The following is a 12,624-nucleotide window of genomic DNA, read 5'->3' on the forward strand; positions in this document are numbered from 1 at the left end:
ACTCCTGCGAGGATTACGAGATGGAAGAAATTACTCAAAGGCTTCAAAAAAAAATTAAACGGAACCAGAGACAGCCGCTCACTGGTTATAAAAGAGAGCATCCATAGTTTTTTTGGCGAGCCCACCCTTGTGTAAAATTGCAGTAAAAGGGAAAACGCGCCGCGGCCTCACAATGAAATAAAGTAACATTCATAGTGCGTTGAAATAATATTTGGCCAAGGAAAATTAAAGAAGATGAAGTATAGCGCTCAGGCCCACATCCCTCTTCCACGTACGTCGGCCCGATGATCCCGCTGATGCACTCGCTCCGTCCGCGGCTCTGAGACACATGGCAGCAATTTAGGACCCTATTTTCTACTTCCTAAAGCTAACATGCAGGATCAACCACTTCCAGGGCACTCCCAGGGTTAAGTCCTTCTGCCAAGTGACACAATAAACATGACAAACTAGACGCCTGGGGCCGGCCAGCTACCTCTGCTGATGAGACTGCTGTCAGATCTGAGTCCACCACTTATAAACACTTTGCGTTAGCTCATTGTGACAGAAAAATAAATCATTTCTCGTTGAATTCAGTTCTCCAGTCGTGAAGCTGCTCGTGCTTTTTAACGTGAGGTGAAGACAGACTGAATTATCTTTAGCTCTTTTAAAACAGTGGGATGCCACTGGCTTTATTCCCATAGCCTTCTTATTTCTTAAATGTAATAAACCTGGAATATAAATGCCACATTTCCTTACTTCAACCTTTTGCTATCACACTTATTAGTATCCTCATAAGTTAACTACCTATGCTACATCAAGCTGCAATGACAAAGTGTTTCTAGTCCATATATCATCTTGGAAGCAATTTAAATGGCTCTGAGAGGAGTTTTCTAGGTGCTTACCCTTTAGTTTTTATGCAGTGCTCCTTCTTACCGACCACACTGTCCTGTATTTTTAGTCTTTGTTCTGAGAAGTTGTTTTCCTCAACTATGCATGGCTGTCTATTGTTAGTTCCCCGTTTGTCCTTCTGAACTTGGCTGTCTGTCTTTACTTTTGTGTGCAACCGCTTCTGGAGTTGCACTTGGTCAAAAGGATTTCTGAATTCCTTTGCGTTCCTGGAGTGTTTGTGACATGTCCCGTCTCTTTCTCTCTTTTCTCTGTCCATTCCTTTCCTCAAAGACCTCCTATTAGTCTGTTCACTCACTTCCATCGTTGGTATCGTTTGTCTAATCAAACTTGTGTCCGTGTTTTTTTCTTCTCTTTCTCAGCAGGCCGTGCCCCCATCAGGCTACGACATGCCTGTGTCCATTCCCGTCAACAACCAGAACAATCTCATTTACAGCCATCCCGGTGGTTCCCTAGGCAACCACAACCTGTTGCCACTGGCACACCATGGCCTACAGAGAAACAGCATGTCTCCTGGAGTCACACACAGACCCCCCAGTGCAGGTAACACATGTACGGCCTCACTTGCTCTCGTGCACCCATGTACACGCTGTCATCCACTCCATCTCCCTCCTGTGTATCTGTCTGCCATGTTCATGGAAACCCATCAAATGTGTGATTTACTTTATGACAGCGACTCTTTATGAAGGCACTTAAAGGCAATGAATGAATCCGGAGTCCGCCGTACACACTCACACAATGCCAGCTCAGTGATTTCTTCAAAGAGAGTCCATGATTTAAGAACACATTAAACCCCAGCCCACAGTCTCATTGATTTAACATGAGGCTCTAAACATGTCTCGCCTTATGTATGAGCATTGAATTGCTTGGTGACATAAGTAAATCAGGCCTATTGGTTTGTTATTGTTGTCCAAGGTCCTTTTTCTGTCCCTCTGGTCTGAAGGCTGCTGCCCACACCCTTACCCTGTCATTACAACTGGATTCGAAGGAGTGCCAGCATAAACTAAATATGAGTTTTGGCGCTGGCAGCGTCCACACCAAACCGCACGCGCTCTGGACCCTCCCACTCTTCCACCTCACATGGATTAAAAATAATAATGTGTCATTTTTCTTGGACGCCTGCGTAATGTATCTGCTCGCAGTGTCCAGTTGCTCGGAGTGTTAAGGTTTGAGTGGGAAGCGGCATTACTTCGGGTATCAGTGCGCATATGAAGAGCCGAAACACAAACGCACACACACACACACAGCGTATTGTGATTAAATTGAGTTAGTTTCTGAAAGGTCAGCAAGGTATGAGACAGGAGCCATAGTGGATGTTACGTGGGTGTCTATCCTCTAATGGTTTTCTCTCTTTTCCTCTCCTCTCTCTTTCATCTTTCAGGTGGCCTCATGGGTGCTGACCTCACCACTGGCGCAGGCACCAGTGCTGGTAAGAACGGCCTCTACTATACACACACACACAGTTGTCTGCTAACACACCCACATACACACACATACACACACACACACATACAACACACATGGCACCCACTCACCCACTCAGGGCCATAAATTGCATGACTAATAGTAACCTAAACCCAAATGGAGATTTTGTCCATGATGTGTTGATGTTAGTGGTGGTGGAGTTCATCTGGGAATGTTTGCACAGTGCTGGGGTTGTGAAACATCCTGCCTGCATTCAGTTATAAAACGCTAGAACAAGTGGGGTGGAAACAAATAAAAAAATCACAGTATATGCTGCAGCAGCAGATTGACTGACAGGTAATCTGAGGAGATTTGAATGTACCGTTCAATTAACTCCGTTTCCCCGTACAATAATTTATTTCTCTATTGGCTTTGGGTGTGAATTAAAAAATGACAACACCCATAGCTCCTATTTGGAGCAACTTGTTTTGCAAGACAAACTTGCTTCACATACAATAACTGCTATCATATGTCTGCAGCCAGATTAATTCAGTGGCTCACCGTGTAATATTGATCCCGTGGAGCAGAACAACCCGCGTTTGAGGAGCATTTGTAAGGAATCTTATGTGTTGGCCTCTGTGTGTCAATGGGTTTGTCCCGAGGACATGTCAAGCCCAAGTTTATGGTAAAAAGACTCCCAATTAAAGGGTTAAATTTTACAGCCTTGGCAGTGCAGAGTGTAAAAATGGAGAATGGTGGGGGGGGTCAAGGGGGCACAGCTGGGCAGCCTTGTCTGGCCCCTAGGGCTCCATCACAAGGGGTCAATGCTTGGTTTCTCTGTCTGGTCACTCATCACACACACACACACATAGACATTGACACACACACACACACAACAGGAGCGTTTGTTGTGGCGTGTGTTCTGTCGACGGCGTGCTGCAGAGCGGGATTCAAACGTAGCCTTTGTGTCACGGCGCCGCTCTCACAGAGCGCCTCTGTTCCTCCTGCACGTCGCTCGGCAGCGGCGAAAAACACGACATTGAGAGAGAGAGTCATGTCGGAGCTAAAAGATTCCATTCAAAGCTCTCTTAAATCTCATATGGATGTGTGTGTCTGTCTGTGTGTGTGTGTGTATGTCTACGTGTGTGTTGGAGAGGGGGGGGGGGGACCCCAGTGATGAATATCCACTGATGGCTGAAGCATGTGTGCTAAGGAGACACAGTGGGAGAACACAGATGGAAGTGTTCTGTGAACTTGGTCAGCCATTTTAATGATGTTCCTCTAAGTGACTCAGTGTGAGGTGGCCCAGCCGCTGTGGCTCCACGGCGACGGCTCCTCTGCTGCTCGCCGCATGTTTTGATAAGATGATCGCACAATAGACGTCTGGCCGGTGCATGAGTGTCTTAAGTGGCAGGGCCTAAGTGAAATAGGAGGAGCCAAGTTATGTGGGTTTTTTTTCAACGTTCCTACGTGTGTGTATGTGTGTGTTTGTTCCAGACATGCATAAAAACACACAACGCCTCCTTTGTGTCTCAGATGTCTGCACAGAGGGAAGATGACAGCTTTTAAAGCCCCAGCTCACATGGGATTTGCATTACCTGGGGTCCTCCCGTTGTTTGGAAGGATTCCTGTAAGAATACGCCACGTCTGTAAAGTTTCAATTCCACTGCTGATTGTCTACCTTCCTTAACCAAACAGATTTAACCAATTTTCATCTCAATTTAATTCTCTCTTATTTTTCAATTTCTTGATTGATTTTTAAATTTTACATTGACGAGCTAACAGGGATGAAGGTAGTGGAGGTAATGATTTGACAGAGTTTATAGTAAAAATTCTGTAGGCTCATGTAGCTAAAGGTTACCAGAGTTTATGGTTTCTGGATTTGTTAGAATAGTCCATTTAAAAAAACACTTATGTGGCATTCATGACTTTGTTCCTGGATATTTTCTAAGAGCTCCCACTTCACATTTTGTCATGCCACAACCAGAGAGTGAGTTTTAACTTTGTTTCATAGACTACAAACATAACAAAAACCAAAGTCATTTACCAATTTTTGAAAGACAACTATTGTTCACCGTTGCCAGGCAGCAGTGTTTTCAAAAACTACTTCAACAGAAAATACAAACTTCAGAGTTCCCTATCTTTGCAGTATTAGTATGGGACATATCTGGAGATAATCCTTTATATTTTAGCCTGTAAATTCAATTCAAACAATGACTTACTGATTATCCTGTGAAAATTGGCTGTGTGAAACTCAGTTGTGGAGGTAAATTCTGACTCAAACGAGGTCCCCAGGTAATTTTTTAGTACAGTGCAAACAAGGCATGTTACTGAGAGGCTGAGTTATCACATCCATCCTTCCTTTAAGGGACGCTGGGGGTCCTGGAGCCGATGAGTTATCATATAATACATAAATTTACTTTGAGATGGGCATATTCACGCGTATGTTCGTTCATTTATATACAGTACGTCGTCAATCTGTCAAATCCTCGGCTGGTGAGGAGCGAGACAGAGCGTGAGTGAAAGCGAGCTGATGAACGCAGCTCCAGACCAAGGACCCAGCATGTGAAAACCTCCCACCTCCATTTGTGCAATTATGTAGCTGTCATCTCTGCTCCGATCAGCACTCTAAAAAGCACCGCGAGGAATTAACGAGAAACTCCGGTCGCCTCTCACCTTGATCACAGGCCAATTACTCCCTCGGATGGATTACATACGAGGTACATCTTTTAAGACGTCCCTGGTCAGATTCCCACAGAAACGCAAGTTAAGAAAGAACACATATAACAACTGACACCAGGTCGGGTTCAGCGGATCAGACGCCGTCTGTTTCAATGTTGGCAGCACCTCGCACCAACTGTACAAGTTGTGAGCGCGAGTTTGACACCTCAGTTCAGTTGGAGAATTCAGGGTTGAATGCACATTTGGCCAAACCGCAACGGAAGCGTGTGTGTGTATGGGGGGGAATAGGATGGAGCGCGCCTGTTAGACCACAACAGGACACTAAAAATGAGTTTAACCACACCTCTCCTTTTTGTGTGTGTGTGTGTGTGTAAGAGGGAGAGAGAAATAACGAAAAACTTTGAGGGGGGCTTTGTCACACATGTGCATCTTGAAGTGCTTCAACCGTGGCACCTACAGAGGCTGGCTGCAGCTCGTCCCCCAGGTATGACCTCAGATGTCCCTCAACGACTCTGAAATAGCAAAAAGGCTGTTTATCGCAATCTCAGATCAAATGTCGTTCTCTACGTGTTACTTTCATACGAAGGCAACACAGACCCCAGGGTGAGCTGTGTTTAATTTTGGTACTTCCTCTAAATGCCTGACGCCAGACCTGCCCCGCAGCCCGGCACGAGAAGCAGCATTAAGAGGAAGAGAGTGGAAATTAACTCGACCTGATATCACGTCTTCAGCTGCAGCCGTTATTGAAGGCAACCGTCCTGAAATCAGGGCGATGGAGCCTCAGAACCGACAGATTCCAATCACAGTCCTTGCTTCATTAGCTCAATTAGCGAGTGATTTTTACTTTTGAAGCGCTCAGTGACTGGCCTGTGCCGCTCGTGATCACAGCCATCTCGCACATAATTGACCGGACCGCCGCCATCTTCACAGGGCGTCAACACACAGATGTCTGATTAAACGCCACCGAGATGAAGTCCGTGTGATCTTGACCAAAGTGTGTATTAATTTCTCTCTATGGCTCGGTCTCTTTTATTTGATTCATTTGTACAGAAACACTGATGTGCTTCCTGCTGGGTTATTTACTAAAGCGTGTGTATGCGTGCGGTGTGTGTGTGTTTTATGTGTGTGTGCGGTCTCATTCATCTGGCTCCACATGCACCCACTCAGTCGCACAAAGGGCCAGCCATGAGAATAAGGGAGCGGGAAAACTGAAGAGGCAGCTGCCTCTTTGCCAATGTGAGATCGACACTGGAACGGAGAGGGTCCAACACAAAACACACACGTGCATCCATATGCATCACACTCGTGCATAAGCAGTCGTGTCTCATAGGGTGTCAAGGCCTATTGTGCCTATGTCAACGCTTATAATGTGACAGAAAAATGGTACTGATGTTGAATCATGCATGTAAAATTGTCCACAGTAAAACATACAATAACGCATATTCGCACTCTATGTTGTTAACATCAACTTATACATGCTCACACATGCCAGCAGACACACACACACACACACCCCGGCAGGCGCACACACTGTTGTTCTTGTTTTCTGTCAGACGGTCTCATTTTCTCTCACCGCTAGCGGTCGTTTACTCTTCAGATTGTTGAAATTGAGCTTTTTAGACTTTTCATTTCCAAACAACAAAAAACCTCGCTCTCAAATTAAACAAAGATCAGCGAAGGGAAATTGCCCAGGAAGACATCTGCGACTCATTTTCCCCCGGAGTATATGATTAGGAAATTCATTTATGTCTAACGTATAATTCCTGCCCGTCTTTCAAGTGGGATCGTCCACACAGTGGCCTGTGTTCTACCCCGTGGAAGAAGGAAGGAGAAGTAAGGGGAAAAACAGCCTGCGGCATTGGGTTAGAAACAAAGACTATGTTGCCTGCAAGAATGCTCCACTCTCAATTTTTTTTAATGACGTTGCTAGGATTTCGCCCCACCGTTTTTTTTTTTAGGCAGAAATGGGTGCTGCACTTGGCCCTCTGTAGTTAAGGGAACGCCGATCTGGTGGCAACCCCAAGGCAGGGTCTTTGTCTGGAAGAACCACATGTGTTTAACTCTGATGGCCAAATGATGGGTCCCATCCCTCTGTGGTCCTGCTACCCGTAATTAGACGTTTTTACACGACTCACTGGCTGTTGCAGGGCACATGTAGCCCTAACTGACAGTGACAGAGGTGGAGGGTGAGGTCCTCTCCTGTGGATGCCTTCATTGTGTGACTGCCAAACAAACAGCGGCGATCCTCAAGGCGAAAACAGTCATCTGTTTGAGTACCTGTTAATGAAGCGCCATCGACAAGTCTGCTCAGACTGGCGAGCTCATAAAATATTCTACCACAGGAAGAGCAGACGAGACAGAAACCCTGGAAATGAGCACAAGGTGAAAATGGATTCCCGTAGTTCTTAATTAGGCTCCACCATCACAGACAGCAGGATCTCCAGGATTCATTAAACTTTTGTAACAGGTTTAATAACATGTAGCTGTGCTTTCGGCTCAGAGACCATTCAGGGGCAGAGGTATATTTAATATCTTTCTTTTCTCTTTCAGGAAACGGATATGGGAACCACCGCAACTCGCCTGGTCTGCTGGTCTCTCCGGGCGGCATGAACAAGAACATGCAGGCAAAGTCTCCCCCGCCCATGAACTTGGGCATGAACAATCGCAAACCAGACCTACGTGTGCTCATCCCTCCCGGCGCCAAGAACAACATGCCCTCCATCGTGAGTAATCTTTTCATCCCTTCATTTCTTACCAGCGTTCCCTCCTTTGACCACCCTCCGTTCCCTGTTGTACATCCTCCCGTCTTTAAGGTTACGGTGGTTTATTCCCTCTCTCGTCCTCTTTGCTGCCTCCAGCTCTTCGTATGAGACTTGGGGCGATGAGGTCAACTTTAGGCACATTTCTTTGTTTTCTAATGTGTCTCTGCAGCTTCTTGAATCCACAACTGTCCCCTTCAAAATGTTGTTCTTTTCCCCAAGACTGATATATTTCATCTGCTGTATTTGTTAGTACATGTTAGTACTTATACTTCAAACCCCAATATTCCTTTCTCCTCCCTTTCTGATTCTGATTAGTGAGTTATAGTTAACATCCTCCTTTTTCACACTAGCTCTGTTCCCTTGGTCCTACAGCAGCTCCATCCCTAGATTCACCAGTATTTCTCTATTCTCACTCACTAATTTGAATTAATCACCCTCCCCTTTCAATGCCGTCAGTCTGAGGATGTTGATCTGCTTTTGGTAAGTTGGACTGCCAATCAAATTTAGAAATCAAAACCCCCCTAGTAGAGCCCGTAGAGTCTTAAACTTCTGAAAGAGCATAATGTTCCTTGTAGAACGGAGAGCAGTCACCTGAGTCTAACCTCTTAATGATTGTTACAGACTGATACAGGATGTCATAGGCAAGTGGTTCCGACTTCACTGTAACTTTAACCTTTATTGTTGCTGACTGCGCTGAAGAAGCGAATGTCACATGACATTTTGTGAGGGCACATACTGCCCCCCAGTGGTGCATCAGAGTAAAATCACCCTGGCCTCTTTTTCTTGCCTCAGCCTTTTTCTCTCCTCTCTTCCCACCACTCCCTGCATCAATGCGTCTGCGTTTAAACGTTAAAGGCTCACAATTTTATTTAACAGAATCTAGAAATGAACATCAACACAAAATTACACTTTGATTTTGCTCCAAACCTCAGTTATATTCCGCTCCGACCATCCCCTCTGCCACAGTAAAGTGCCTCTCCCTTGCCGTCGCTACCCTGCGTTGCTGTGGAGACTGATGGTGTTACTATAGCGACAGTGCGCCCTCGGAAAGGGTGGTAAATGATAGGGTTGGCAGGGTTCAGCCGTGCCGCACGTCAAGTGATTAATTTCCCCAGAAGTTGGCATCACATTCATTTTCTCAGCATCTGTTGAGTGAGGGAAAGAAATGGAAAAGAAAAAGAAAAAAACTTTCTCGGCTTGTCACCGTTTTTTGTTTGTTTTGTCTGGGAGGTGATTTCATGTTCTAACGCTGCTTCCATCTCTCTCTTTCCTCTCTGTGCCGTCTCTTTATCTGTCTCAGAACCAGAGAATAAACAACTCTCAGTCGGCTCAGTCACTGGCCACCCCGGTGGTATCAGTAGCAACTCCCACTCTACCAGGACAAGGCATGGGGGGTTACCCGTCTGCCATCTCTACTTCTTATGGTACCGGTACGTATCTTATCCTGTCAGCGTAAATTTCTCATTTTCCCATCAACGCAGGATCATTCTCTGTTAATTACCTACAATTAATATTTGAGATAATGTAATGTGTTTTCCTTAAGTTCTTACAAAAACCCATATATTCCAAACAATTCCGTTTGGTTCAAGGGGAATTAAATCTGTAAAAATCTACTCATCTGAAATGCATGTGATGCTTTTCGAAAATCTCATTTCCAAATTTAAATGTTATACAAGCTTTATGCCAGCAGAGGGCGCTCTTGTCCCACTCACGAACACGGACCCATCATTTCTCAGTGAGGCTCTTTGACCTTCCTTGAACAACCTGTAATCTTCCTCCTCCTCCTCTTCATTTCCCCTGCGTGTCTGCACACAGAGTATTCCCTGAATAGTGCAGATCTGTCCTCTCTGACCGGCTTCAACAGCGGCAGCTCCCTTCACCTTGGCTCCATGAGTGGGTGGCAGCAGCAACACCTTCAGAACATGCAGCATTCAGCCCTCGGCCAGCTAGGGTGAGTGACAGGGTGTTGTGAAATGCATGATGTGGTACATGAGTCATCACTAGAGATTCAGCGCACTCAGGAGAGTCACTGTTTTCAACTCGCAAGGTCCAACGCTCATATGACACCCTGCTGTTTTCATGAGTTTGAGTGTCACATTTGCAGACTGACATTAAACATCACTTTGTTTCTCTGTCACTCTCTAACCTCTCTGTGTTTGCTCTCCTTCCCACAGAAATTGCTCTAACTCTCACTTGTGTCAGGGCTCAAATCTGTCCCTGCCCTCTGCTCAAAGCCTGCACATCAAGTCCGAACCGGTTTCTCCTCCCAGAGATCGCACCAGCAGCACGGGGGGCTACGGCGGCGGGGTACCACCTCCCCACAACAACTCGTCCCGCCAGGACTCGGGCCGCTCCCCGGTCGATAGCCTGAGCAGCTGTAGCAGCTCCCACGAGGGCAGCGACCGCGACGAGCACCGGAACGAGTTCCACTCTCCTCTGGGACTGTCCCGGCCCGCCATGGATGAACGCGAGAGCCCCTCCATCAAGCGGGTGCGCCTGTCAGAGGGATGGGCCACATGATAGCCCTGTCCTCTCTCCCTTGCCCCGAGTTGCCCCGCCCCCCCGACAACGCATCGTCACAGAGCCCCCAAAGTCAGCTCCCTCCTCTTCCTCCTCTCACCTTACGTGACGAGTCACTCACCGCCCGACCCCATGGCCCCCCCCCCCTTTTATCTCTTCAACGCTGAAGGAAAGAGAAGGGACGACCCTTTTCAAAAATCTGTTTGTAATTTCTTTTTCCCTTTCTTTTTCTTTTTGCTGAGTGCGTGTGTGTGCGTGTGTGTGTGTGTGCGTGTGTGTGCTATACATATTGACATTATATATACCAGTGGGGTGTTGTAATGGGGGGTTTGGGAGGGTGGGTGTTGATTGGGATAGGATCCGGGGGGTATTTTTGTTGGGGAACTATGCATAAATTGTATTGTGTGTGGATAAAAAGAATCACGTATGCATATATCTTTACACGTGTGTGTATGTGTACATATATGCATATCAACAAATAAACAAAAAAATAGTCAGGTACTCTGTTTCATAAAACGTACGTACAATTTGCCTCAGCGATATATCAGTGAGTAGAGACGGGGAAAAAAAGAAAGAAAAAAAAAACATTAACATGAGTGTGAGTGTGTCCAGTGGAAAACACCTTAGCACTTGAGTTGGACAGACAATACATGTGTACAGTGTCGGTTTCATTGCTATATACCTTCTCTGCAGTTCTCCCTTGCAAAAATGTGTGTTACCATTAGATGATGTCATGTTGCAGGTTCAACGTATTTATGTAAATAGAGGGTGACGGGGGGGGGGGGGACGGGCAGGGGTCGAGTTGCCAGACGTTACAAGGTTTATTTACTCACTAAATGAGGAGCTTTTATGCAACATTTGAAGGATTGTACAGGTAAACAGACGAATCGGATGCTAAACGTGTGGAACCTTGTCAGCGCTCCCCTTAAAGACAGGAGCTGCACGAGGACCACCCCATTGATCTAAGAGCTACGTCAGTGTAATCAAGAAAACTCTCGATCTAGTATTAACTATTCAGTATTAATAAACAAAAAAAAAGAAGAAAAATAAAAAACAATTGTACGATACACTTGCTTATATTTTCATATGAAAGGAATACAATGCAAAGCATTTTTGTGGCTTTTTGTAGTTTCTATAAGCCAGAATGTGTTTTTGATAGCTTTGCTAATAAGAGATGGATAGTTCACCCAGAGGGGAAGAGACAGGGCCTCGGAGCCCTAAGCCATGAAAAACAGACTGAGATCCAATGCTTTGCTGAACTGTTTTATCTTTGTAGAGGTTTGTTTTTAAACGTGTATTTCTAATTATATATAATAATGGTAATATTAAGAATCTTTTAAAAAAAAAAATCTGTGAAATTAACATGCTTGTGTATAGCTTTCTAATATATAAATATATATAATAATGATTTTTTTTTTTTGGTTGGTTTCTTAGTGGAGTTTCTATGTGCAGATGCACATTTTGTCTGGTTTGTTTAATTTGAGCCCTGAGCAGTGCTGTTTTCGGGGGTGTACTTATAGTCTAACCTTAACAAACCAGCCGGGGAGCGTGGCCAGAGTTTGTGTGGCCGAGCAGAGTCGGAGCTGAGCGCTGAAATGACAACCTGTTAGTGGGAAATGTCACGAGACTGGAACTGGGGATGACAGAATTGAACACTGACACACGATGTACATTATTGTCACTCTGATGAGGAGATATGACCGGGCCTCAGTCCACATCCACATTCATTTTTACCCATCAGATATTTCATTCGTAACATTAATTACCTAATTCAATATAGTTAATCTCATCAGACATGTTTTTGACATTATCGGTTTTCTTCTCCACCGCGATCTCAAGCGTGTGCTCAGGATGTTGCACGAGCCCAGAGCCGATCTGTACAATTTTCCATTTGAATCATCATTTTTTTCCCCCGTAATATGATTTTTGAAAGTGCATTGTGATTAATTATCCCCAATCATCAGTCTGTGTTGATTCCTCATGTTCCGCTCTTCAAAGCAGGGTTCCACATCATGTACCCTGTGTCACTGACGGCTCGGCTTCAGACACACAGGGACACATTGGTCACGCTGGTTTTGGGAGAAGCACAATTGTTTATTTTAGATAAAAACAGCTGTTTTGATTTTTCTCTTTTTTTAAACAACAAAACTAGCCACATGTCTCTCCGCCTCCCACTCCCGTATCTGCTGTCACTTAAGTGTTATGATATTTCTGTGTGCATAATTCATGCAGGTTCACTTTGTTGTTACTGTATACAGTCTGTGTAGTCGAAAAGGGGCAGAGCCTCTATAACGGTGTTCTCTCTCTCTCTTCTCTCTCTCTCTCTTTTTTTTAAATTCAATACAAAAAGGCTGAGAAAAAAATATTCATA

The 12,624-nt window shown here is 45.2% G+C and overlaps 1 protein-coding gene across 1 annotated transcript in view; it reads left to right on the forward strand.

Annotated features, from left to right (window-relative positions):
• Positions 1-10,521, forward strand: part of LOC133001785 (myocyte-specific enhancer factor 2C-like) — a 58,748-nt gene extending 48,227 nt beyond the window's left edge. The window contains exons 5-10 of the mRNA XM_061071476.1: positions 1,248-1,428; positions 2,267-2,314; positions 7,522-7,694; positions 9,034-9,163; positions 9,549-9,684; positions 9,908-10,521. Of these exons, the coding sequence (XP_060927459.1) occupies positions 1,248-1,428; positions 2,267-2,314; positions 7,522-7,694; positions 9,034-9,163; positions 9,549-9,684; positions 9,908-10,253 (1,014 nt within the window). The 3' untranslated portion in view covers positions 10,254-10,521. The remainder of the gene's footprint in view (positions 1-1,247; positions 1,429-2,266; positions 2,315-7,521; positions 7,695-9,033; positions 9,164-9,548; positions 9,685-9,907) is intronic.
• The last annotated feature ends 2,103 nt before the right edge of the window (positions 10,522-12,624 follow it).

Source organism: Limanda limanda, chromosome 5, assembly GCF_963576545.1.
Source record: "Limanda limanda chromosome 5, fLimLim1.1, whole genome shotgun sequence".
Classification (NCBI taxonomy): domain Eukaryota; kingdom Metazoa; phylum Chordata; class Actinopteri; order Pleuronectiformes; family Pleuronectidae; genus Limanda; species Limanda limanda.